Source organism: Haemaphysalis longicornis, unplaced genomic scaffold, assembly GCF_048455015.1.
Source record: "Haemaphysalis longicornis isolate Haplotype H1 unplaced genomic scaffold, Haemaphysalis longicornis Haplotype H1 scaffold_8, whole genome shotgun sequence".
NCBI classification, from domain to species: domain Eukaryota; kingdom Metazoa; phylum Arthropoda; class Arachnida; order Ixodida; family Ixodidae; genus Haemaphysalis; species Haemaphysalis longicornis.
This window is the reverse complement of record NW_027526445.1, coordinates 126,310,237-126,337,084: the sequence shown is the minus strand read 5'-3', so window position 1 is coordinate 126,337,084 and position 26,848 is coordinate 126,310,237. Positions and strand designations below refer to the sequence as shown.

At 50.3% G+C, this 26,848-nt stretch overlaps 1 protein-coding gene across 1 annotated transcript in view; it reads right to left on the bottom strand.

Annotated features, from left to right (window-relative positions):
* The window catches only part of LOC144150271 (uncharacterized), a 139,297-nt gene that overhangs the window by 9,268 nt on the left and 103,181 nt on the right, over positions 1-26,848 (bottom strand). The window contains exons 7-13 of the mRNA XM_077682133.1: positions 26,319-26,452; positions 24,327-24,490; positions 23,448-23,584; positions 21,980-22,317; positions 15,612-21,030; positions 14,941-15,131; positions 13,285-13,343 (exon numbers count right to left, since the gene is read on the bottom strand). Of these exons, the coding sequence (XP_077538259.1) occupies positions 13,285-13,343; positions 14,941-15,131; positions 15,612-21,030; positions 21,980-22,317; positions 23,448-23,584; positions 24,327-24,490; positions 26,319-26,452 (6,442 nt within the window). The remainder of the gene's footprint in view (positions 1-13,284; positions 13,344-14,940; positions 15,132-15,611; positions 21,031-21,979; positions 22,318-23,447; positions 23,585-24,326; positions 24,491-26,318; positions 26,453-26,848) is intronic.

The window sequence follows — 26,848 nt, the reverse complement described above, 5'->3', positions numbered from 1 at the left end:
ACTCTTCGTTTTTTGTCGTGTGTGAACGTTTTGAGGTTCGCCTTGTGATAAATGCCTTTTATTAAGCCTGCCCGTGGTTCTCGATTCATTCTTCTTGGCCGGTAAGGGCACGTGACATTAATAATTGGCGAGCCTGCCAGGATTCTTGGCATACCAACTGCCAGGATAGGCCCAGTGTCACGTGTCTCGCCAGCTTAGAAGAATGGATTGGGGAAAGGTGCTATCGTTAGTTGTAACCCTTGGGTTGAACAAAGAGCAGGCATTTCGAATAGTTGAAGAAGAGAGTCAGAAAGAGCAGGAAAAGTTTGAGGGAGAAAAAAGAGAATTGGAAGAGCAGATACAACAGGCAGAGGCACAGCTGCGCCTTGTGCAAAATAGCGTGGAAAAAGCAGAGAGCATTGAACCCGCCGCACGTGACATGGAATGCAAGCGCACTGCAAAAAGCGATAACGTGGACAGTAAGACAGATGGAAAAGACACAAACGTCTCGCGGCAGACCGAGGAGGAAGAAGCAGCGTTCAAAGTGCGACATGGGAAACGTGGTGCGTGTGGGACGGCGGAAGGCAAGCCGCAAGAAGATAGGCGCATCGAGAGGATGCCAGCCGAGGACAGTTTGCTGTCCACAGATGCTGTTGGCGGTTCCTATAAAGACAGAGAGGTCCTCGCACAGCGAGTGAAGACAGACAAGGTCTTTTCTGAAATGAGTACTTGTGGTAGCAAGACTACGTTGAAATGCGGAGTTCCTCCTCATATGGAGAAAGCAGCCAGTACGGAGGCTAGGGTTGCTTCTGAAAAGGGCATGGAAAATATTGGCCTTGTTACGGCAATCACAGATGCTGAGCCATTCGCAGAGTTTGCAAATCAACTAGGACCGCACTCTAAAGATGAAGGGTCTACTGTAGATACAGAGACGCGAAGGAATGACTTGTACAGGGATGTCATGCACGAGCTAGTAGTAGCCGCTGGCAAATATGTTTGGCGAGGTGCACATAAGCAGTCTCGGGCGAGCACCAGAAAGCAACATGCATCCTCAAGAAAGAGCTCGGAGCAACGAGAAGAGGAGAGCTGGACACGTAGACAAGTTCTGGAGCACCAGCGTAGTCCTCTCGAGAATGATCGGCAAACAGAAAAACTGCACAAGCTATCCCACGCAACCAGGCGGACATCTAAACGACTGACCACAATGCGAAGCAGCAAAAGCAGGTTCGAAATTGAGCAACAGCATGGTCGGCCACGTCAAGGGAAATCAGTAGCGTCACAAGCTGAAAGAACTGTCCAGAGAATTCCGCGTGATCGCAAAAAGGGGATGATCAGATTATATCGTTACCTTAAGATACCGTTGAGAGAAAGCTCATGTGACAGCTGTGGAAAAGGTCGAAAGAGAGCTTTTTGGAGAAACCGAAGCGGTTGCTTAGAGAAGGATGGTAAATGGGCTCGCTGGAAGAGGGTAAAAATGAAATAATCGGCTTAAAGACCTTACGGCAAGCACGGACTGGATACGGCGACAAATAGGACTCATACAGATGGAGGACAATTTCATTGTGTGTAAAGGTTAAGTCGGAATTGTAGTTGCACGACGAAAAACCCCGCCGTGTATATGTATTCAGAGGTGTGTAGTTGTGCATTGTAGTATAGTTAGAGAAATGTTTGGTTTGGGGATCTGCTGTGTGCGGACAATGAGTAACGTGGTGTTAGAGACGGTTATGGTTGTGCAATTGGTGAAGAGTGTGTGAACAGAACGGGTATGGTGCGCGGTCAGCAGTGAAGTGTACGGTGATGAACTGAGAGCGAACAATGGGTGACGACTGTGGGGAACAATGAGTGCATGATAGTGAACAATGGCAGCGTGAACAATGTGATGGTGAACAATAAGTGCGCGAAGAATGAACAGAGGCTTTGGGCTTAAAGTTAATCTTTACCTCCCTGAGAGGTTGGGGAGAAGTTTTTTTTGGAAAAAAACTCTTGAAGAGGGGGGTAGTGTCATGAGTAAAGGACGATCCCCGCGACAACGCCGAAGAAGATCGAGGAAGAGGAGGGGGAAGGAGAGAGATCGAGGTGGGAGCGGAAGAAGACATCGGGCTCCCGAAGAGCGAAGCCTGGGGTGACCTAGACCCAAGACACCGACGTCGCCATACAAGCCTGGGCGGGAGCGGGCCGACGACGCTTCGGCTCCGGTCTCCCGACGGTCCGCCAACCCACGTCTTGGCGGCTCCAGCGGCGACGGGCGCGTGTCTGCGGTCAGCATCGTATCGTCGTCCTGTGCTACGACGGTCCCGATAACGGCAAGGTCCTCTGGAGTACCAGCCTCTCCACGCTAGCCACCCAACATCGCGACGACGGCACGCGGGTACCAGCTCTTCGTGGCTGCCTACGTCAACCACCAGATCCATAAGTCAACACCACCGAAATATGTAAGCCTCACCTGGTGCAGTGTTCCGGGACATAGTTGTGGCTTTTGGCAATTGTGGCAATTTGGCTTGTGGCAATTATTAATGTCACGTGCCCTTACCGGCCAAGAAGAATGAATCGAGAACCACGGGCAGGCTTAATAAAAGGCATTTATCACAAGGCGAACCTCAAAACGTTCACACACGACAAAAAACGAAGAGTTAATGGAAACAGTAGAATTACGTCCCGAGGTCAACTTAAAAGTCTCTTACTACATCTCCTAGGTCTGACACAAAGTCCGTAAAAAGGCCTACCTAATCTCCGACGATGAAGTGGTAAGGTTGCGTGAAGATGGCGTGAAGGGGTAGGGACCTTGTCGTCTTGATGTTGTACAACAGGAATGCCACTCGTTTCGGGTGCGTCGGCGTTGTGGGGGCCGTCGTAGCACAGGACGACGATACAATGCCGCTGACCGCAGACGCGCGCCCGTCGCCGCTGGAGCCGCCAAGGCGTGAGTTGGCGCAGCGTCGGGAGACCGGAGCCGAAGCGTCGTCGGCCCGCTCCCGTCCAGGCTTGTGTGGCGACGTCGGTGCCCTGGGTAGCGTCACCCCAGGCTTCGCTCTTCGGGAGCCCGATGTCTTCTTCCGCTCCCACCTGGATCTCTCTTCCTCCTCCTCCACTTCCTTCCTTCATCTCCGTCGGCGTCGTTGCGGGGATTGGCCTTGACTCATGACACACAACTCGATCGCACCGTGATTCCGGAAACGATGAGGTAAATTTAGAAAAAAATTCCCCCGCATTTCCCCGGGGGGGAGAATGTGAAAGTGCGAATGCACGGTTGTCGGCCCGCTTGCGGCGCTTGCGCTCGGCCCCCGCAGCCCACCGCCTCGCCGCCTTCTCTTCCATCTCTTCCATCGGGTTTGTAGTATCACGTGTACACCACGCAGTTATCAAGCCGCTATAACGCCGCTGAGTCGCCAACGCACGCCGCTGACGACGTAGTTTGAATGCGTTAAAGATATAAGGCGCGTCTAACACTGATATCACCGTCGCGTCCGTGGCTTGGTCGGTAGCGCGTCGCGCTGCGGCCCGCAAAGTCCTCGGATCGAAACCTGGCGCCGGATGCTGTTTTTTCTTTAAAGAGCACTGCGGACGCCGCCGCCGCCGACGCCGGCGGTGGATGGTTTGGGGTCGCTTATAAAGAGCATTCGCTCTTAAAAAAAGCATTCGGGCAGCTTCGCACTAGTGGCGCAAAGGCGGGGAAAACAGAGAAGCTGGCGGCCCCACCTCGTTTATTCTTGGTTCAGCTAAGTTTATGCGTGGTTATGCTTGGAGACTCGGCCGCGTTTTCTGCGTAATTATGCTTCGAGAAGCGGTCAAGTTTTCTGCTCGGTGTCGTCATTAGCCCCACAAAGAGCAACAAACACTGGGTCATTAAAGTATGTTGAATGTAGGCGTGCTCAGCCGCTTTGCCGTGAAGCCCCAAGAGTTGCGGAGGGCGCAACGGGGCGAGCGTTTGCTCACTATTTTTGAACTCCTTCGGTGGCCACTGTTCGGCATATATGATGTATGGCGTGTGGGATGCTGATTAAGAACTTGATTAACGTTGCCGCTTCTTGGCCTTTTGGCTTCTTTCAGTTTGGCATTAATTCTTCTCTTTGCACCGTCAAAACTGCACCACTCGTCGCAGTAAGGATTACAGCAAGCCACCGCCAGGACGAATTTTTATAGCGGTGCTTGTACCTAGAGTTCCTCTATATAGCTCCCACGGGAGCTATATAGAGGAACTCTACTTGTACCTATAGTTCCTCTAAATAGCTCCCGCAGGGAGCTATATAGTAACTCATCTTGTACCAGTTCTTGCACCTATATACCAGTACCTATATAGCAGTACCTGTACCTATATACCAGTACTTGTACCTATATAGAGGAATTCTACTTGTACCAGTTCTATCGCGCCTCCCCACGACGCGTTTTCAAAGTCATGCTTGTAACAGTTGTATCCCGCCTCCAACAGGTGGCGACACGAGTTCCACCCGTGCGCGGAGAGGCAAATCTACGGCCAAGTTGCGTTGCTGACGCGCGCGGTGGCGTCATCCCTCGCCGAAGTTTCCCTGCTCACGTTCTATGGGTCTCTATGGGTCCAACCACCAGCTTAAACAGCATCGCTGCTAAAACGTGCTGCATATAGCGGCTTTCAATTTTGATTCCCTGCGAATTCAGATATGCAGCCGTTATGGCTTTATTGTTTTAGCAACAAAATTATGCAGGCGTGTTGTTTAGAACATGGTGATTCATCGACTGAGAGATTTCTGGGATTTGAAGCTGTGGTCGAAATCGAAGTGAAGAGAGCTGTCCAGTTATTTTATCCTGGTCAATTCTCGATTTTGTCGGTGACCTTCTCAGCATTTCCCGCCGATTTACACGCAATTTTAACAGAAGAGCTGTTGAGGCCGACGCGAATGCTCCCGGTGTAGACACAAAACCCCGAAGCCTGGAAAAAACAACGCTGTGAGGGAGGCCCCGGGAGTCGAACCCGGAACCTGAGGCCACCACAAACGCCCAAGTGGTAGGGTCAGCAGTGGTGGGGAACAATAGCATGTGCCACCAATTGGATAGAATAAAAATTACGCCCACCTCCCCTCGCGGGAACCCTGGTGTGATGCGACGCTGAAGGGGGTTCCATTGTGCGTTTCCGTTGGGTCGATTACTCGAATTGCGTGAGCAATCGTCGGGTAATGCGAGAGAGAGAGAGAGAGAGAGAGAGAGAGAGAGAGAGAGAGAGAGCAAGCATAGCGCGGACGACCGTCGACTGAGAGACCGGCCGGAGCGCGGCAGAGTGCAGCGCACTCGGGCGCGCAGCGGTGTGCAGCACGCCCGAAGGAGAGGGTAGCGCGGAGAGAGAGGGCGCTGCACATGCGCACAGCGGGCTTGCTCCGCGCGCAGCTCCTCGCGCAGTTGTTGGTAGAGAGCGTTCGCTATCGGCGCCATCGGAGAGAGCAGAGGAGGCGAGCGGAGGAGAGACGCAGCTGTGCGGACGCGGACGACAACAACGCAGGAAGAACAGGGCCGCCGGCAAGAGATGCTCCTCTCAGCGTCGCATCTAAAACGCTTTCCGTGGTCGGAATCGAACATGGGTCTCTCGTGTTACGAAACCGCCATCGATCCGATTGAGTTAACATCGCATTCTGGGCGCAAAGAATTTCCTTTGGGTCCGTAGCACGGGCTTTGGCTTTGGACTTGGCCGCGGGTTCTAGCGCGTGCTAACGCGGTGATCCATTTTGGGAGAGATGTGAAAGCCTGCGGAATAAATGTTCCGGGCCTGCCACTCAAGGAGAATTTTCAGCTGCAAGTTCAGAAATAAATGTGAGGTGATGACATATGGAGAGGGAACTTGTCGCCTTACTAAACAACTGGAAAGCCGGCTCACCGGGCCATGGAACGAATAATGACCGGAGTAACACCTGAAGACACGAAACGAGCTTCCTGGAACAGAGAACAAACTAGTCTGAAATATACAGTGGAACCCCGATGATACGTCCCCCTGTCATACGGCGGCCCGGTTCTCACGACGGAACACCGCGGTCCCGGCAAACTCCCCATAGAAACAATGTATTAAAACCCCGAAAATACGACGCTCGGATGCACGTGGTCCGCGTCATACGACGCATCCTGGCGGCGATAAACCGGTGTTTTTCTCATCTTTTACACCGGTTCGCAAACTCGTGCAGGCGGGTGCTGGTCGGCAGGAGTCAACCCACGCGCCAACCGCGAGAAGTCCAGACAATTGGCGCGGAGGACCGCCAATTTGAAGCTACCACGAGCCGACGAGCGTAAAAACACATACGACGCAACGCATCACCCACGTTCTTCGCCTGGTCCATTCAAGCTACTGTCTTTCGCGACGCGCTCCCGCCACCTCTCACTGCTCCGCTTATCAGTCTCTTCCAAAGCCACGTTGTCGCTCCGCTCCTGTCTCGTACTATTGTTCGTTTCGCTTGGTCTTGGCAGTTCCAACTCTCGCCTTTTCCCCTCTAATTTAGTTATACCACGCTGGCCTATCTCGCGCGCGCGAGGCGCGGGGCTGGCGGGCTATAAATAGCGTCGGACAGCACGGGGGTCGCGTTGCGCGCGGTGTACGGCTGGCGGGCTAGCGTAGACGCCGTGGAGGGGCGGAGGGGGCACCAAAAAGGCGTTTTATTTTTAGAAACTTTAGAGTTCAGTTAGGGGTTCGCAAATTACGCAAGAATTCGCTAATTATAGTACTTTAAATAAGTTCTTAGCCCACCTGTCACCCCGATCGTACGACCCCCCGGTCATACGACGCTTCCGCGCGGTCCCTTGAAAGTCGTATTATCGGGGTTCCACTGTATCATAGTTCAAATGAATAAAAAGAAATGAACTTGGGCTGGCCACGTAATTATTGGAAATGACAGTCGGTGAACAGTTAGGGTGGCAGAGTGGATACCGAGAGATGGATTTAGAAGGGGAAGGCCACTAACCCGATGGAGTGACGCAATGAGGAAATTCGGGGGCAAACAATGGACCCGAGCGGCGCGGGCCAGGAGCAGTTGGAGGTCGATTGGGGAGGCCTTCGTCTGCCCTGGACCTAGAGGGCTGCTGCTAACGATGATGATGATGATGCAACATCCTGGTCTCGACGAAGGGAGAGGGTCGCCACCTCTGCTGTTTCTTCCATCTTGTACCACTAGTGCAAGCTGAGCCTTTTTTTAAAAATGTGCGTTGAAAAATGCTGTTCCCCATCGCACCCCACTCCTCTCTGGTTATGTGAAGTAGGCTTCGACGACGACCGCGCAAGTTCTAAGGTCAGAATGTAGCGTATTGAAAGCCCGTCCAGCCTGCATGCAGTGCGCGAACCAGAGTCTAGTACCACCCACCGTCTAGTACATCAACCAACCAACCGACGGACCGACCGACCAGCGTCATATTCTTCATGGGGCAATGATCATTAAACTGTGTTGTCCCGGTAACAATAGTACCAATCGTATCGCGAACTTGAAAAGAAAAATTGTTGTTGAATAAAAGCGTACGAAGCAGTGGTGACTCCATAGCTACTTTCCGGCTATTTTTCTATGACGTCACATAATCTCGTTTCTGCGATTGGCGGCCGACGAACTAAGCCACTGCCAAGAAACATGCCTGGGCGATTGTAGTGGTGCCTCCAATTCTGTGTGATCGTATCACTTGGATGCTAACGTGCCGTTAACGCACCGATAACTGTTTTAGAGCTGGCCCTTATTACGTCACTCCTGCCCATATTACGTCACTGTAGCGCGAAATTTGAAAGTTTTTCAAGATTTTCTTGCGGCTTTTTTTTGGTTGAAAATGTCTTTCGTGGCTGGAACGGAGCCGAGTGAGGTACGAAAGGGTAGTTTTTTTTTCATATTGAACAATGTTGTATTTTGTATTCATATGGCCCTTTTAAGACCTCACTTGATGGCCCTGGAACAGGGCCCCACCGTGGTACTTGGAGCCCGACTGCTAGGCGAGCGGTCACCAATCATCTCATCTACATGCATCTAACTACATCACATCTACGCCAACTCTTTCGACGTTGCCAGGTCGTCGACTTGGTTATTTTGTGGTCGCAACTTTCCTCACCCGATTAACTGAGAGCTTAGAATCCCGATACGTCGCATGAAACACGCATTTCGTGCATCAATTAACATTTTTTGGAGGGACAAAGCTGGCATTGTGCTGAACCTACTCCTTCTGCGCTTGTAGACAAGTCGCCGTTCCGCGGAACTCATTGTTGTTCGCCGACCGCTAATTGCAGGCCAAATATCGTTCTAGGTAGACACGAAGGTCATCCGCCAAAGGCGAATGCAGATATATGCATACATGAAAGATGGCTACTCTAGGATTGACCGAGAATTAACGCCGAATGGTTCACTTGATTGACACTTTCGTTGAAATCATTGGGGTGATGAAATCATTGCCGCATTGCACGCACTCGACTAGCCCGGCAAGGAAACCTGAGCTGTGACAGTTTGTGTTGCTTTTCCTTCGGCTTCATTTGGGTTTTAAAAACAGAAGAGCACAATGGATTGAAAAAAAAAAGCGCATCAGCCCTTCCCCTCTGTAAGACGGACGACAGAAAAAGAGAGAGAGAGAGAGAGAGAGAGAGAGAGAGAGAGAGTATGAGAGAGAGAGAGAGAGTATGAGAGAGAGAGAGAGGAGAGAGAGAGAGAGAGAGCAAAAATTTTAATTCTAGTTTCGAGGAATATAAGCGATGACGCATACATATGCTGGTGGTTAGGCGGCGTTGATGGCTGTCAGCGTGAATTAATCAGGGATCTCGGCAGCCCTGGCCACCGAACGGCCCTGTATAGGCCCGGGTCAGAGCTGCGCAGCGCGGCCTCGCACCGTTCCTCGGAGGGTATTACGGGAAATACATTTTTTTAGGGGAAAGCCCGGAAGCGAAGCTCGTTGAGCGTTAAGCGGGCGCAGTGGAAGGAGCGAACGAAACAAACACGTTTGTAATCGGCTATTTATCACATCTTCTAAATCGAAAATAACTAGAAAGTTTGCTTCGTAGTTAATTAGCTGAATGAAGCTCCGAACGAATAGCGTTTTATTCTAGCAGACAAACATAAGGCTGTCCGTATCCTTTCCCGTAGACCAAGAGAACGTGTTGCTGGGCGTGTTGGTTGAGGTCTACAAACATACTAAGTGGCTTCTTTCCGTGTCTTCTTTCTTATGAGTTGTTTTTTTGCGCCACTCAGTATGTTTGTTCCCCGAAGACGCCTGTGTATTGAAAGCAGACGATAATTCCACAATATTTACAGCTACATTGGGAACTACGCCCTGGACGTAATGATAGAGTCGTCTTATCGGCCAATTTAGCTATGATTTTTTTTTTTTGCGCAAGAGCTAACTACAAGGCAACTCGAGTATCTGGAGACAAATCTATTTGTCGTCGCTACGCGTAGACGGGCGGCTATAGCCAACCACTGGTGAGTAGCTATACTCGGTTACAACTCAAGAACGGCACCACCTCATGTAGTGTATCATTCCGCCAAAGCGCCGAATCTGTGACGTCAGTGCGCGCGCGTTTTGAAAGGGGTTTGCTATGAATGCGTGATATTGTCTGCCTTGTCTCACGCAGTTTCTTTGTCGTCGACACTGGAGTCGTCTATAAGTATATTAAGTCCAAAAAATCACGGGAACGGATAACGCCATGTTCAAAATATTCCAAGTAACGCTCTACTTGCGCGGCGCGGAGAAACATCCGGCTACGGCGATAAGGCACAGCGGCAACTTCCGGTGCCGTTCTTAAGTTGTCACCGAGCATATATGCAAATGTTATCATTGTGATTAACAGAGGCCATTTTCCCTGCTGGGCAGCAACATGCAGCAGAAATATGCACCGCCTTCAGCCCCACGCTTTGAATTTTGCCTAACGTGACCATGCGAAAAATTTCCACCTCGACGCATACATGTGCGAACACGGTATTCACTACTCTCACGACACGCGGAGCTCCTTTAATCTCTCCATTGCTTCCAACCCACACAGTGCGACGTTTATGCAATCTGGCGAGTCAACGCCAGTGCGTATTCTTTCAGGATAACACAATCTCCTGCACAGGAGCACACTTCCTCAAACGTTTAGGCGCACACGGCTCTCGTGCCCAAAGCTCACTTCCGGATACAACTCAGGCGGAAATGCTCTTCCTTCCAATACGATCCCCTTGGTTCGTCCTTGACTGAAATTATATCCAGAATAGAATATCGTGCGCGCGTACACGACTCATTCACGTAAGCGGCGCACTCCTTTTCTGAACAAGGAAATGTGTGCGGCGCTCGCAAAGATCGTACGCACTTCCGTCGGTGTCCTTGGCGAGATTTGCGATTCGAGTAGGTCGCTTGTTAGTATACCTGTTGCCGACCTTTGACCTCGCGTGCGTTACCCGCGAAGGCACCGGGGCACCGTACGCCGAATGCAAGGACGCGCCTCATCCGATGGCGCGAAGAAACGAAATAAGCAGACCGAGGCCCGGAAGTTGGTAAAGAGGCAATTGGAATTTCGGAGAAGCGTCGAGGAAACTGTCGGGTCGTTACTCCGTGAGCGCGCATTTGTGGCGATCCTCGACTAAGGCGCGCAAAAAACAATACCGTCACGGAGACCTCAACACTAACCTCTGACCCCGCGTCGTCCCGGAGGCGCTGCTAAGGAGGTGACTGCAATCTGGCTTCGGCAATGGTCCTCGGTAACGCAACTGACGTTCTTGTACAAACATCGTGCCTTCGTAACGGTGTCGGCCGCAGGCGTGACACCGCCTCATCCCGAACTGACTGACGCGGCGCGTTTGGAACTCTTTGGTTGTTTAGTCAGGCACGTGTAGCTGGCTGCGCTACTGCGTCGTGATCGGCTGCTCTAAGACAGAGAGGGAGACGTGTCGTAATCGTAAGATCGTTGGCAAGATAAATGAAAGGAAGACGTTTGCACATCTTCGTTTGTCGAAACATTTTTAAAGCGAAGCTTTCTACGTCTCGGTGGCGTCGTTCGTCTGAGTGAAACGCACTGCAGGAAAGCCAACTTTACACATTGGGTTTCACCAAACGACGACGACGACGACGGTGATGATGACGATGATGATTAGCTGAAGATGACGACGACGATGATGATGATTAGCTGACGATGACGACGATGATGGTGACGGTGATTATTAGCTGAGGATGACGACGATGATGATGACGATGATAATTAGCTGACGATGACGACGATGATGATTAGCTGAAGTGACGACGATGATGATGAAGATGATGATTAGAAAAAACTCTTCCCGTGGTCGGAACCGAACCTGGGTCCCTCGCATGTGAAACCGACGTCTATACGATTTGGCCATTCCGACACGGTCGAAGCACTTTGTACTTTGACTTTGACTCACGTTGCATTGGGAGAAAGCTTTGCGTTCTAATCATCTTTCACTTAAAAAAGATGCTTTGGTTTTTTTTTTCGTTTTCCACCTTACTAGATGCGTTGTCGTAACACTGGTCTTGACGGCGCGTTGGTTAAGCGGTCTTCTTGAACGAACACGGATTCTGGTTCGAGCCCGTAGGAGGTTGCTGGGGTGCTTTATTTCGGCCAAAGCTAAAATTGCCGACAATTGTGGGTTTTATGTAGCGACAGATGTGCGCAACGCTGTCCCGGGGGTCAAGAACGGCAGTTAAGGGCGTGGCCGCCGAAATATAGAGCCGGTTACTACGCGTAGCGTTGTTAAAATCAGGCGACGGCATGTAACGCGGCGACGCTACACCTGGCCGATGAGGCGCGCCATAGTGGAGGGCTCTGGATGTAATTTTAACCACCTGGCGATATTTAACGTGCGCCGATATCTCGGCAAACAGGCGTTTCGCTTTTCGACGCCATCTGAAGAGCATGTCGTTAAAATCATGACGGAGCAGTCCTGGAGGACAAGCTGAAAGAAATGCAAGTGGCGAAATATTTCGAGAAGGACAGAAGCTGGGATTATCCAGTAAGCGAGTGAATCAGAAATATAGAGTGTGTTGCGACGGTAATTTGAACTCTTTAAAAATTTTTCCTGAGCGAACCGCCGCTCTGTTCGCGCCCAAACTTCACACGAAGGTCGCATTTTGTGGTCTGTTTTGTTTGACACCGGGGACAACGACGGTACTTACCTGTTTATCCTGAAAATAAATAAAAACGATTTTCGCCTATGGGAAAATTGCGGCGATTTGGACGTGCGAGCCCGGAAACCGGGTTTTCTGATCGTCTGTTACCCCTTTTTCTGACCGTCTGCTGCACCATTTGACTCCGTACGTGATTCCCAAACATGCGTTTCACTCTGCAGGTGGTTCCCTCGTTCCAACATCAACTTGCGCTAGCTCGCACGTCCAAATCAGCTGCCATTTTCCCATAGGCGAAAATCGTTTTTATTTATTTTCAGGATAAACAGGTAAGTACCGTCGTTGTTCTCGGTGTCAAACAAAATAGACCACAAAATGCGACCTTCGTGGCAAGTTTGAGCGCGAACAGAGCGGCGGTTCGCTCAGGAAAATTTTTTAAAGTGTTCCAATTATCGTTGCAACACCCTGTAGAAGTTGCGGACGCTGTTTGCGGGCCGTACACAGTTCCTGCGAACATACACCTCGTCGGCGGAAGGAAGGTGTTACTTGGTAGCGAAAAATGAATTCACCTTGGCAATAGACGGTTAGAATGGCGCTGAACGTGAGCCAGCATTCCTCGATCAACGGGGAAAGGAATGACGTGCATGTTAGTCTTTCAGATTGTTACTTTTAACTGACATACCGTCAAGGTCATTTCGAGAGCCTTTATTCTGCGGTTAAAAGGTCACCCGCCACGCGGGCTCGATTATGAGCTGAAATGGGCTCGATTGCATACTGTTGCAAGGGGAAGTTTGATATACACCTTAAATGCAGCCATACGGTCACCAGGACGAAATTTTTTAACTGCGAAGTTTTTAAGAAAGCTTTTAGGGGTATATCGTAGCCGCATGGCGGCGTTTCATGTGGGTTTCAAAGCTTCCCACCCCAGAAACTTATTCCAGATAAGAAGTTTCGCCTCAACTGGTCGTCCAACAACCTGTCTGAGGCACCCGGGCACGCCGAATTTAGAGGAAGTAAACAAAATAACTCCTAAACTTGTGATTTTTGAAAGAAATCAGCACATCAAAATATGGACGCGAAGAGGGAGAGCGCAAACACAGCGCTGCACTCGTAGCTGAAGGTGACATACGCGTAACGGTTACGTATATGTTTTGGGAAGAATGATCAGGTTGAGACACCGCGTGAGCTAGTATGAAATAGCCGAACAACTTCCCCACGCTTATTAATGATGGAGCTATAGTGGGAACGAGAAGTCGAAGTATACTTAGCAAAAGTTTTCCTTACCTTCCTGTACTTGGCTGGTATTTTGCCGTCGTTAGACGTCGACAGGTCTCTCAGCTGGCCTGCGCAAGACGTAGGTGGGAAATTTATCCCTGGACATATTTTTATTTTTGAGTAGCATGCAGAGGCGGAGGAATGATCTCGCTATGTTTGGCCTTTCCCGAAACTCAAGCAAGTCATCCCGCTCTTGTTCATACTTCAACTTTGCAACTAAGGGCAAGGTTTGCTTAGTAAGAAAGCTAACATGGCTGAACCCCATACACGCCATCAACTTCACTTCAACGCGCGGCCTCAGCTCTAAGTCGACCTTTCCCAAATACCAACAATACAAATTGGTTTCCTTGCTTACTTTAGGTTAATTTGACTGTTTTTTAAAGGAAATTGTTTCCATTAGTTTGAAATCGGTTGCCCGACCCGCTTAATCAACTGCTAATGCTTACCTGACTTGTTTAACTGAGACCTTTTACTTTTCCTGGCGTTTACCTGAAACTGAAACTGAAGTAGTTTTTTAAACGCACAATCAAGAAAAAAATCTAGGGCGAAATTTACGCAGTGCCACGCGGAGGGCTGGCAGCATTTCTGAACGCCCGCATCACGTCTAAAAAAAAAAAAAAAGCACAGCGTGTTGTTGTAAGCGCGCGAAAAGTATGTTCGGGCGAATGGTGTTAGACGACGAAGCCTGCATGCAACATTTGTAGTCAATGCTAAAGAAAATGTCTTGAGCATATATTATTGAAAACCATTTGACATATCGATGCTGCAAGGAACGTTTTCTTTGCCTGTTCGAGGGGGTTATGTTACGAAGACGACGAATCGTGCAGTGCAGCATAGCGCTGTGGACCCAGCCTTAGACGAAGGCGAAGCTGCCTAGAGCGCGAGATTCCGTTCCCTGCCGGGTACAAGCCAGGCGTTTCCTGTGCGCACAAAACGCCATCTGCTGCTTGGCTTGGAACGCTCCTTTTATATTTTCATGCAACTGCTAAAAGAGCTTTACTGTTCTGCCTGAGTAGCCTAGGCAGTGGAATCGAACGCGCCGGGTTCGAGACCTAGAAATGCGAAGTTTTTTTCATACACCCGTGATTTTTTTTATTGTAAAACGTTTTCTTAGATCAATTCTGTGCAATCTTTTTTGTGAATAAGAGTGGTTTGGTATCTTTTAGGTTGGCTTTGAGGTAGGTAGCGGCCTATCAAGACGTTTAACGTTTTGGGCCACGCCGGAAGTTGAGGGCGTGTACCTACACTTTAAAAAAAATTCCGTATTTTTAAGGACAAATCCTACGTAAAAAGACGTAAATTGTTTCCGTATTTTGGAAAACGTGGGGAGTGCTCCTAATTCGGCGCAACGCCTCCGTAAAAACACGTAGGCAGTTCCCGTATTTCAAAAAAAAAAAAAAAACGTAGGAAGGGAGTTTTCGGAATTCGACAAAAAGAGTGAGGAAAACAAGATTAAATCTGGCTCAACTGAGATGAGAAGGTAGCAGAACGTAATTGTGTAACCTGCAGTCGTGCGACCTGTAGCCTGCGCAGCCTGGGCGGTGCTTCTCACGACTGCCTCGCAAATATTGTAAATACATCGCTAAACATTTACCGTGGTTCGTGTAACCTCTGCCCTGCCACCGCGTAACAATACTGCTATGAAACTCCACGGGTTACACTCACCGTAAAGGTAACGCTCGTAGTTGCGGAACGTGTACGGCCCCGCAAAGTCTCGCATGCCCGGAGCCAAGACAAGCTCGCGGAAGCGGTCCACGAGTCTCTTCACCAGGACGTTCTCGTGCGTCCGGCCGCTGCGGATCTGGTGTCGCTTAAGCTCCTGAAGTTCGCTGAACAACTGCCGCTCGACGCGGTACCTATAAAAAAAACGACCGTCATTGGGTTTTAAATCCAAATAACAGCAGTTTTTCAACACTTCAAATATAAAAAGCCATGATTTCTTTTGACAGACAGAAAAACGTTTTGCCTTTCAGTCCCGCCTGCAGGCGGGCCGTCACGAGGTCATCAAGTGTGTCACAACCAGCCAATGGGTTGGTTAGGATGACAACGACGCTACTGCTAATATGAGAGGCAACGGATTCGTTGGCGTTGCTGCGAATTCAAACAGGCATGCCGGAAGTAGCTTTAGAAATAACACAATTTGCATTCTAAACACAGGGTGCCATTCGCTTCAATGCTTAAATGTGTCAGTTTCTATTCAATTCGAAATGTCAGTTTCTATTCAATACATCCGCCCCACATACAATTTTATTTTTTTTTGTTCAAGTAGTTTGGCACTTTAGACCTTGTCCTGTCGAGGTTTCTTTTTACGGTATTTCCCGCAAATGCTGACTTACTTTCTCAGGCTTTCTTGGACCGCCATGGTGATGTCTTCGGGTGGCTTCCTGCTCTCCGTAACAGGCTGCAGTTCGGGTTGGCCGCGTCGCCTTCGTTGGCCCTTGACACCTTCTCTTCTGCCGTTCATTTTTACATCAGTATCCCCAGATGGGCCGCCGCGCTTGTCGGCAGCTGGAAGCCGTTCCCTGGCCCTCCCGGCCGTCGCATCGTCTTCAACTGCGCTTCCGTCGGTGTCCTCTCTACCCGGCGACACGTCTCCGTCTCCCTCCCTCATTTTGCGCCTTGACAGGAGTTTACGCCGCTGTAATTCTAGTTCGTGCGCTGCCGAGTCAGAAAAGACGCCCTGCCGGTCGCTTCTGTCCTCTTCCTCGGCTGACGATCCCCCGGAGACATGCTTCTCGACGTCGCTGAAGCCAGAGTCTTTTAGAGTGTTAGCGGTGAGGTCGGAGCTGCGAACGCTCGACTCCGGCGACCGGTCGTAGTCGGACTGCGTCAGGCTGTGCCGCTTAACACCGATTGGCTGAAGCGACGGCTTCTTGAGCCCCCTAACCTCCATGGTGCCGCTGGGACTTCCTCCAGTCACAACAGCCGTGTCCGGTGGAGTGCTCGCCGTCTTGATTATCGACGGGAGCTTCTGCAATTGGCGAGCGTCCTCTGCGCTCAGTTTATCTGGGCTTGCGCCATGCTGACCGGGCGACGTGCTGCCAGGGGTGGTAGCAATGAGCTGATCGATCCGCGAAGGAAGCCTAATGTCGGGAAACAAGAATTCTTTTGGCCTTGTTTCATCGACACTACCATAGCCCATGGTATCCCAAGACCTTGTCTTTCGTAGCGGCAGGGGCTTCTTAAGGCGGATTACGTCCTTCAGTGTTTTTCTGCCGGCTGCTGGTGCAGTTTCAATGGGACTGTTTGCGGCATCTCTGGTATTCGTTCCCTTCGCTGCGGTGGTAGACTCCAGCGGACTTGTGCCAGAGTCACTTAAAGCCAGTTGCGCCGCCTTGCCCTCTGTCGACGTACCTCTTGCTTGAGCCAGAGGCGCGAAGGGACTAGTTCCTGTGTCGACAATAGTCGACATCCCCAAAGCACTGGTAGAGTCGCCAACCACCCCTTCTTTGGTACCGACTCGGGTACTTGTGGCCGTTTCTCTGAGTGATGGAATAGCGGCGATGTCCGTGGTAGGCGTCTTGGTGACTTCTTCCAGTGACGATGATCTGACGGCTATGTCGACCTCAGTGGAACCACTACTGCTTCGTGACAAGCGGGACAACTCGAAGGCCACCGGGCTACATGCCGCGTCGGCAACGTCTGCCTTCATTGCAGGCTTTTGTTCTTCTGGAGAGGTTTCCGAACACACGTCGGCTGTGGCTGGTTTTTCGGCCGTAGCCGCGGGGCCTAGTTTGCCAGGCGCTTGGAACTGATCTTCAAAGGGGCTGCAAGATGAGTCCCTGGTGGGGGCTACGTGAGGACTACTTCCTTTCTCAACTCCGGGTGTAGGAGGGAATGGACTGACTCCGGCGTGTACTGCAGTTGCAGTATCAGGGGGACTAGTAGCCTTGTCAGATAGTTGACTAGGTATTGGGCTAATCGCTGCACTAACTAAATCACGTTTTTCGGGGCGTTCATCAAGGCCTATATCAATTGGGCTGCAGGCAGCATCCCTAGTGTCTCCGCCGAGGTCGGTGACTATCGGACTGCACTCTTCATCACGTGTCGGCTGGACCCCGACGGGAGATGATGCAGTATCCGCTTTTTCAACAGCTGCTGCTTTGGCTCGTTCCAGCATCTCAGTCGACCACAGTGGAGTGCACGATGAATCCAGCGTTGTTTCTTCTTGTGGACTCGTGTAGGTCTCCTTGTCCTCAACCTCCACTGCAATAGGGCTGCTTTCTTCGTCCTGTTGGAACATTTTCAGTATAGGACTAGAAGAACTGTCCTTCTGTTCAATGCTGACAGCTATTGGACTGCTCTGAGCGTCAACTGTCTTCGTGATTTCCGCTGGACTGGAGGCTGTGTCTGTCTTTTCAGCCGCAACGCTGGTGACCACAGGGCTGCAAGCGACCTCTTTTGTTTCTGCTAATTCCTCGGCAAACTCCAGGATGGGGCTGCAGGAGGCATCCACTTTCTCTCGGGGTTTGCCGATGTCCGTCGTAATGGGGCTGCACGTTTCATCCTGCATGGGTGGTTGATCCACAGACTCCAAAGGGCTGCAGGACGCGTCTACTTTGTCTATGGCTGGGCTGCACGCAGCACTTTTAGTCTCCTCGGCAACAGTGCTGCACGCAGCTTCAGCTGTGTATGCATCTTCGCCTGGACTGTTTCCCTTTTCGGAAACTTCGATAGAATACTGCCGCGGGTTGCACCCCACATCCATCAAATAGGCGTCGTCAGATCCGCAAGCTATCTCAACTGTTGCTGGCCCCAAAACAGGGCTGCTAGCAGCATCTCTCATTGGTCGCGACTTCTCATAGGGGCTAGTACTCGCTGTGGTTGACTGTTTTACCTGGCTGAACAAATCACTGACAGCGTCAGCGACTAATGGAGGAATGCGTGACGCACTCAAGCGTTCCTCGTGCTCGCTGTGTGTTTGTTTTTCTTCCTCAGTAGTATCTTTATATCTCTCCTGGGAAGCTGCATCTATTTCTTCGTGGTCTTTTGCTTGGACGGGTACTTCTTCAGAGGGTGGTTGCCTCTGGAGCTCTGAAGGTGTTTTATCCCCTGATGGTGAACGCTGAATGCGATTGTAAAGTTCTACAACAGCTTCGGCTACATTGCTGGAAAGTTTTTGTTTTTCCATGGTCTTGTCTTTTTCCTCGTGAGGTGCCTTCCCCAACCTTGCACTCGGAGGGCTCTCTGGAGCACCCGCGGATTCGCCTCCCTTCACACTGATTTCAGAAGTGTGCTGCACAATTTCTTCTCGACTGCTCTTCTGGACTGTTTCTTCCGAAGTAACAAGTTCACTCGAACGCTGCATAGAAGATGCTTCTTTGGTAAAGCTCGTTATTTCTTCAGATGATTCGGCTTCCTTGAAAACCTCCACCGAACTTGCACTGTGAAGAGAACCACCACTTTCGTGCCTGTCTGGCAACCCGCGGCCGGAGGTTGTACGCCCGCTTTTCGGTTTCCGCTTATCCTTGGAACGACCATCTTTGCGATGTTCGGGCAGCACCGTTTCATCCTTGATGCGTCCTTTTGTCCCTTTGGAAGGTCCATCAGTATCTATTGATAGGTCTTTGCACAACTCGTCGGAAATTTTCGTTTCCAACACTTCCACAATACTTTCTGTAGCGTGCCTTTCAATGATTTCTTCTTCCTCACAGACTTCTGTCGTGATCATCTCGCTTTCGGCTTTGGCGTGGTCGTCATCGTGATCTTCTTGACTCGAGTCTCGAGACGTTGATTTCTTAGGCTTTTTAGGCTTTTTCCCTGAAAGTTTTGGTTTTCCGGGTGACGAATCGGCTATGATATTAGATGTTGGCTGCTTTTTGGACGTTCGGCCCTTGTCCTCGGTTGTTTTTTTCACGACAGAGTCTTCGTCCGTCTCAGTAACTTCACTCCTGCTTTCCGCAATAGACTCACTGGACGATACCCTTCTCACGACCCTTTCTTCAACCTTTGAGTGGCGTCTTCTTCTTTCACTAACGTTAGTCTCTTCTGACGTCTCTGCAACTACAGGCTTTCTTTTTCTTGCTCGTGTGTCACCCGAAATCTCCACCGGCTCGCCATCAGACTCTTCTTCGGGGGACGCATCACTGATCCGGCGCGACTCTTTTCTCGCTGCTTGCTCCTTTCTTTTTTCACCAGATTTACCTGATGCCCGTCCGTTGCCTCCAACTTTATGTGTGCTTTTTGGCTCAGGTTCGCCCTTTGGCACTTGGGCCTTTTCCGGGGGTTTATGTTTTGTTCCTTTCTTTGGCTTCTCAAGAACAGTGGTCCCCTCCTGCATCTCATGTTCTCCAGTGGCTCCCTCACGCTTCAGGAGAAGTCTGTCACTCCTTTGTTCGAGAGCACTGTCGGACATGCTCGTTTCGCTGAAGAACTCCGCTATTGTTGCGTGACTTTCTATCTCTTCATACTCGCGGTGCATTTGCGCCTTCTTTCCGCTAAGCAGCCTCTCGTCTAGACTGACGCGTTCTTCTTTTCGCAGTCCCCCGCTCGCTTCTTGCGCGTCAGGTGCCAACTTGGGATCACGTTGTTTCAGCGGTTCTTGCGTCGTCTCATCGACTCCTCTGCTATCTGACCCTTCCGTTGTAGATGATGCATCTTCTCGCCTCGTAGACATTCTTCTTTCCGGCTCTTTCGTTGGTCTAACGGTAGATTTCTTGGTTGAAACATCGCCCTTTGAACGTGTTTTCGTGTCTCGTCTATCGTCAGCCTTCTGTTTGGATTGTTTCAGCGGTGAGCTCTGGCCCGACGAGCTCTGGTCAGGCTCTGATGTACTTTCAGCTCCAGGTACTGAGTGCTTGCTAGTCTTAGAAGTCCTCCTTGCGGTCAACTCTACCTTGTCTTTCTGTCCAGTGACTGGGCCTGATTTCCGCCGTAGTTCTTTGGACACTTCCTGAGAAATGCTGCGAGTAGAGCCCTTGCTCTTTAGTACTTTTTCTTTCTTCGACGTGACCGCAGAGTCCCTTCCCGAGCTACTTTGACCCGAAGAAGAGCTTCTTCTAGCGGGACTTCGACGTCCTTCTTTTAGCGCATGCTTTGCTTTGTCCTTAAAGCTCTTTCTCTTTTTGTCAAGTTGGGGTTCGTCTTCAAGGTTTGAGGTGACCGTCTCCGTATCTTTTTGCGGCGCTGTCTTTTCAACCTTCGCTGTTACTCTGGCCTCAGCTGAACTCTGTTCTCCAGAAGTCTTTGCCTCTTGAACTCTGCTACGACGCTTTGATAGGAGACTCAGAAATCGTTCGGCACACTTTATGACAGCAGGTGACCTCAGCGGCTGCTTCGAGGCTCCTTCGGGAACATCCCCGAGCATCCGAGTGCTCGCCGACTCTTGGGCCACCAGCTTGGTCCTCGGGTCTTCCTCAGAAGATGCTCTGCCGGCTTCGCTGCTCTTTTGCTCACTGAACGTTACCGATGTGAATCCTTCAGGTGTCGTCTCAATGTTGTCCCGAATTTCGCCGCTAACTCTGACGTCGTCGACGCCACCCCCGTCGCCTTCTGCAGGTCTGCGGGTAATTCTCTTCACAATGTGTCCCTCCACGCCATCCCTCTTCTTGACGATCACCTCTTCGGTGACCCGACGTTCCGAGGACGATTCCAGAGCGACGTGTTTCTTAGCTTCTTTGAGAACCCCGTGCTCTTTATGCGAGCTGCCCTTTTGGTAAGAGGTATCTCGCAGCTCGGCTTTTCTTTCTTCGGAAGATGAGTATTCTTCGGTTTCTTCGCTGCCTTCAGTCATGCTATGACCCTTTTCTTTTGATGCTGCAAACACAATAGTAAATTCACTTAGAAGACATGCGAAAAAAAAAAGACCTGCAGGGACGCTGAAAGAGTTCTACAGTATGCAATGCTGCAGCTTGAACTACAAGAAAAATGTTCTGACACAAAGCCATTTCGATAGAATCGAATTCATGCTAATTACAGTACGAACATCTTCAGCACGTCTTTGGTGTTTACCGAACGCCATTTGTATGCAGGGGAACGAAACTGGAGTTAAAAAACGATGTCTGAAAACAAACCCCAGTCTGCTATCACAGCGCAATAGGCGAGTTAATGCACCCGCATTATGATGTCTCAATTTTCTCAACGAATATTACAATAACTGAGGGGTCATAAAGACGACAGGGGATATATAACACCCGGTTTATATTCCCTTTCTCAGTTTAGGGGTAAACATCTGGCTCATTTATAAACCATCCGGGTTATGAACCACAGGTTTATGCCGAAAATTATACGCCACTAACCCCAATCACCGCTTACCGGCGCTGTCATTTTCTGTATATGGCAGAGGAGGGTTAGGCGATAGAACACACGCGGCCGTACAGCTTTTATGAGATGGCTTGACGAAAATTACGATGGATTTCTGGCGCATGCATGATGTATTGTTCTTCATTTTTGAGAAACGTTTGCCACGAAAATGACAGCTTAAAGAGGGTCGAGGATGTGAGGCTACGAACACGAGCGCTGAAGTTTTCCCTTAGAACTTGTTCAAGAAGAAGTTTAATTCTCTGTGTAATCAACACACCACTGTTGCTGTCCTAGCTCTGCGATGAAGATATCTTCTTAACTGTCACTCTGAGGCTTGAAATTCCACACAATGCTAAGTCACTTGGCTATTACCTCTATATCTAACTTACGCGCACTTTACGAAAGAAAAACAGAGCGGCTACGACAGACCACGTCAGGCGATTTTTTATTGAGGTTATCTCACCGTCACCCTGTTTCCGTTTGCGCTTAGGCTGATGAACTCTAGCCGCTCCCGACGTCCTCACGTAGACGTTGGTGATGATGGCCTGCTTGAGCGTGCGGCCCCCTTCGATGTAGGTACCCTGTTTTGTGACGGCCTCTATGTCACCCTGATGTCTCCCTTTGCTCGTCGCATACTCGCGTGATTCGAAGTAGCCCGAGTCGGTTTGCACGGATGTCTCCAAGGTCTGCACATTCCGACTGTCAGCGACCTGCAGATGCTCTGCCGACCCGCCGCCGCCGACCATCGGTGCTTCGGCGTCGCAGAGCTGCTCCGTCTGGTGCAGCTTGTTGATGTTAAAACTGCGGGAGCAGAAAGAGGGGAGATCATTGAGAAGAGCTGAGGAAAGCACCTTTTGTATTCTTTTTTGCCAACATTATGCTGTACTGGAGAGGACACGGCTGTTAGCAGCCAAAGAGGAGAGTGCGCCAACTATCTTGGGGACTGCATTGAATGCCTTTAAACAACTGACAGATTTGAAAAGGTGGAGTGGTCCTGGAGAAGAGGAGTGTAGGGCCTGAACATCGTGGGATGACAAATGAAGTGGCAAAGCGCATTACTTCATTTCACGCGGGAGATGGACACTTGGCTATGCGGCCATAAGAAGAGAACAACGCGGTTTAACTGCAAAATCCCACTCGAGTGGCCTCGTTTGTGAGGGTGCGTTAGTCTAGCCTCGCACTTGAACATAATAGAGGGTTAGTATACCATAGAATTTTGTAGTAAAAGGGGCACTGTGTCGGCTTACATGTTCGTCGGCATAATTATAGCATATATTTTTGATGTACTAATGTGAAGCTAGAGTGTTTCAGGTAGTAGGAGGTTTTACAAGTATTGCGCGTGCATCGGGTACATATCACCTAAAGCCTGGCTTTCTTCTCATGCTGGGAAAAACTAAATTGTACAGTTAGACACCTCAGAGTCCAGCGTCATCTGCGTGTTTCTTTAATCAAGTAGTTGTATAGCACCGCTCGAGTTCAGCGTTTACGACTTTTGTAATATTCGAAATAATCTTTAACCTTATTTACAGATGCGACCGTTCTGAACACACAAGCAAGGGCGGCAGAAATAAAAAGCTCGACAGTGCATTTTTGCTATCACCATAGAGTCGCCTGATCTCACTCTACGGCACCCGTGGAAATGATTTAGTGGTCCATATTGATAGATTTTTACCAAAACAGTGAATTTTCATTTCCTATATACCCTTTCGGGTGACCCAGCGAGACGCACATTAATGCAGAGACAGCGTGAATACAAGGAGACAACTGGATGGACGAAACTAAATTCGAAGGCAAGGACCGGAGTCAGCTGGCATATGAGAGGAGCCGGCGGAGGTTACATAGTGACGCTTTCAAGTTACAGTGTCAATAGAATGGTCGATAGTGGATCACAGGGATTACGACGGGACTTGTGCACCGATGTCAGCACCGACCTGTGCTCCAGCCAACGGTCGATGTCGTGTCTGTCGGTCATCTTGCAGAAGGGCAGTGCGCCGTGAAGGCGCAGGTACTTGGCGCAGCCTCGGTTGCCGCGCTGCAGGGAGGCGTCTAGTGGGGTCAGCAGCTGGCCCTGCGAAGAAAAACAAAAGAGCGACGTAGATAACAAGATACAATACGACTGCAGCTGTCCATATTCATGCACACGCAACACCCACTTCTCGATCCACCCCAAGTTACCCTGAGAATCCAATGACACGTCCCTCTACCCCATAAGCAGCTGGACAGTGATTAAGCTCATCTCGGCGAATTGTCGGTCACTGTACGTCATCAGTGGATGGACCATGATTTTGCGCGTAAAGGCAGGCAATGGCTTATCGTTCTAGTCTGTCCAGCAGCCTTCTACGAGCAACGGCATCGTAGCCTCACTAGATGCTCACTAACACCATGGAAAGAGTTAACCCGCCCCTGTCTCCTTCCAGGAGCCGGATGCAGGTCTTCTATCATAAAGAAAGGTATGAGGTGGAGGTCGTGCTGTCAGGTTGGTTGGTGGTCACTACGATTCCATGTCTTGACGCTTGAGAGTGAGGGCCCGCATGGACAAACTCTCTGTTTACGGGGGCAGGACATATTATATTACGCACGAAAATCTTTTTTTGGGACACTTGGGGCGCAAATACACAATGTAGGAAGCATTACGCCGGTATCGGTGCAGAATAAAAAATGCGTTTCAGTTCATGGTTGACCAGTGGTATTGTTATCTCGTTGGTGAGAAACGCCAGTTGGGTTGGGTTGGCCGCGAAAAGTATGTTTTCCCTGCCTATAGGGCAACAGCAGAAAACCTTGAAATAGCACGACATATTCGGGAAGACAACCTTGGAGTTCCGCATGACGGGGTTGACCTCGGCGCCTCCGTCCATGAGCACCTTGCACATCTCCACGCTGTTGGCCATGGCGGCCACGTGAAGGGCGCAGCGGCCGTTGTTGTTGGGCGAGTTCACTGCCGACGGCTGCAACCCCAGCAACCACTGCACCAGGTCTGCGACAAGAAATAAAAGTTATGCGCGATTAAGCCCTGCTTCAAAAGAAATGGTTAGGAGCACAGAATACGATGACAGCTGATGGGGGTACGCGTGTGCACGCGAACATTCTCGCAGATCGCTGAATGTCTGCTTGAGGGACGTGAGGACTAGGTGGTACATATTGCCTCTTTTGATGGGAAGGATCACGACTTCACGCCTATTACGTAGATGACACATCAGGGGCCTTTAAGGAGCAGAGGAAGCTACTCCTGAGAATGGCTGTTGTACCGTTTACTCATCCGTTGATGTCTCTTACGACAAGCGGAATAGCAAGGCCCCTCCTTATAAGTTGGGGAGTGGTAGCCACGATTCTAGTCTTCACTTTGCTCCTTGTAAGGAGCGGATCAAGAAGAGGATGGGCATGGATGGCGTATGAATGTACGAACGTAAGGATGGAGATACATTGCCTGGGGCCTCGCACAAAACGTCTTGCACGATGAAGCCCACTCCTCGAGCTCAGAGATTCTTGCATTGCACTCGTGCCTAAAGCTTCCGTGAACGTTGTTTCTGAACGAAACTTCCTGCTTGTCTGGTGTATCCCACGGCGCCTCAGAGTCGTTTCCCTTCCCAACAATTTCTAACCGGAAGTTCGACAGTAAATATTTCCAGAGGTAAGAAACACCGGCAAGCTTTTGGCCTAGACAAACTGACTCTACGCCTTTCAAAAACCGCTCTGACTCAGCACCGACGGCGAGGAGTGGTCGGTTACGGACCCGCCGGTATATTTTACGAGCACCGTTACGCATGAGTTTTACGTCCGAGCCACCAGACTCTGGAAAGTGCCATAAAGAGCTGCGTTATGATAATGTACAGCAGCTCCATCCACTGCTCATAGGTAGGGTTGGGGTTGGGGATGAGGGTAGGGGATTGCTGGCACTACCATATCATGTGGTAAGGGTGCGTGGTTGGGGACAGGATTTGCATGCGGCAGGATATAGACTGAGATACATGGCATGTAGAAGGGTGTTTTGTGGTAGGAGTTGTCTGTAGTCGCCGTAAGTGGTAGCTTCATCACGAGAGAGGTGGGGGGGATGAGTATTTGCGACGTGCTTTCCTATAGTGCGCGAGTACTGCGGCGGATGTTTGCAGTGGGGTGGGATAAAACTGTTGCTTCAAAGGGGGTTACGTGGCCCTGGTGTTAAACAGCCCGGAGTGAATGAACACGGGCAGCGGCGTATGCCGTCTCGTTACCCCCAGGGATTCGTGACCTGGAGTCTAAATTATTTGGAGCTCTGGCAGTGGTTTCGCTTGTTGTAGAATTGTCAAGGTGGGTTGCGATATGCGTCCATTTAGGTAATTCCTGCAAGCGGCTTGGCAGTCCGTAATAATGGTTCAAAATTGTTCACTTGTTGTGTTAAAAATAAGACTGTTCATATTGAAGCGTGTATCGGCCGCACGTATGTTAAACAGGGGCGGAATTCTCGTGTTTTGTCCGTTTTATGTCCATTTCAAAAGTGTCTGTTTTGAGCAAGCCCTCACTGGCTAAAAGTGAGCCCCCGGATGTGACGCCATGCAAGCACGGCTGAGCTATCACCCGCGGCTTCTCGGAGGAGACGATTTTGAGCAGACGAATTTTCGTCGCCTTGTTGGCTCGCCGGCGGAACAATAAACACATAAAAGATAGTTTAAAATAGGTTTAATCGTTTAAAATGTGTTTACAAGAACAGTTGCGTAAAGGACAACTAAAAGCTCGTCGACAACTGGAAGTACGTCACAATAAAACGGATGTAAAACGGACGTTTTCAGAATGGACCAACACGAGAATACCACCCCAGCTTTGAATACCTTTCCTTCCAGACTGGACGGCTTCGTGGAGAGGCAGGTCGCCCCGCTGGTTGCGCATGTACAGGTTGGCGCCGTGTTGCCACAGGATCTTGAGCGTCTCCATCTGGCCCTTCGCTGCTCCGCAGTGCGCGGGCCTGCACAACGAACCCCGTGTACGGCGACATGGCAGTGGGCAGTAAATGCGCATAAATATCTAAGGAAACTATGCCGGACATTCAAATGCGATGGCATTGAGGAGTGATCACTTCCCCACAGCTTTCGTCTGTATGTGACTGTGAATAGGAGTAATGCAATGTAGGTTTCAGCCCTTTATAGCAACCACGCACTCCCACCCCAACCCCCGAAGGTACACATGCACAAGTACACGCGCACACACGTATACATACAACTTCCTGATCATCTCAGCGCGTACGACTGCTACTAATACTAGAGCAATTATAACTGTAGGACCCCATTGCCCCAGTGAGAGTGCACCCGTCTTTTCCTTTAGCTTCAAGGGCGGGTCAAAGTTCAGTCGCGACTCCCAGCGC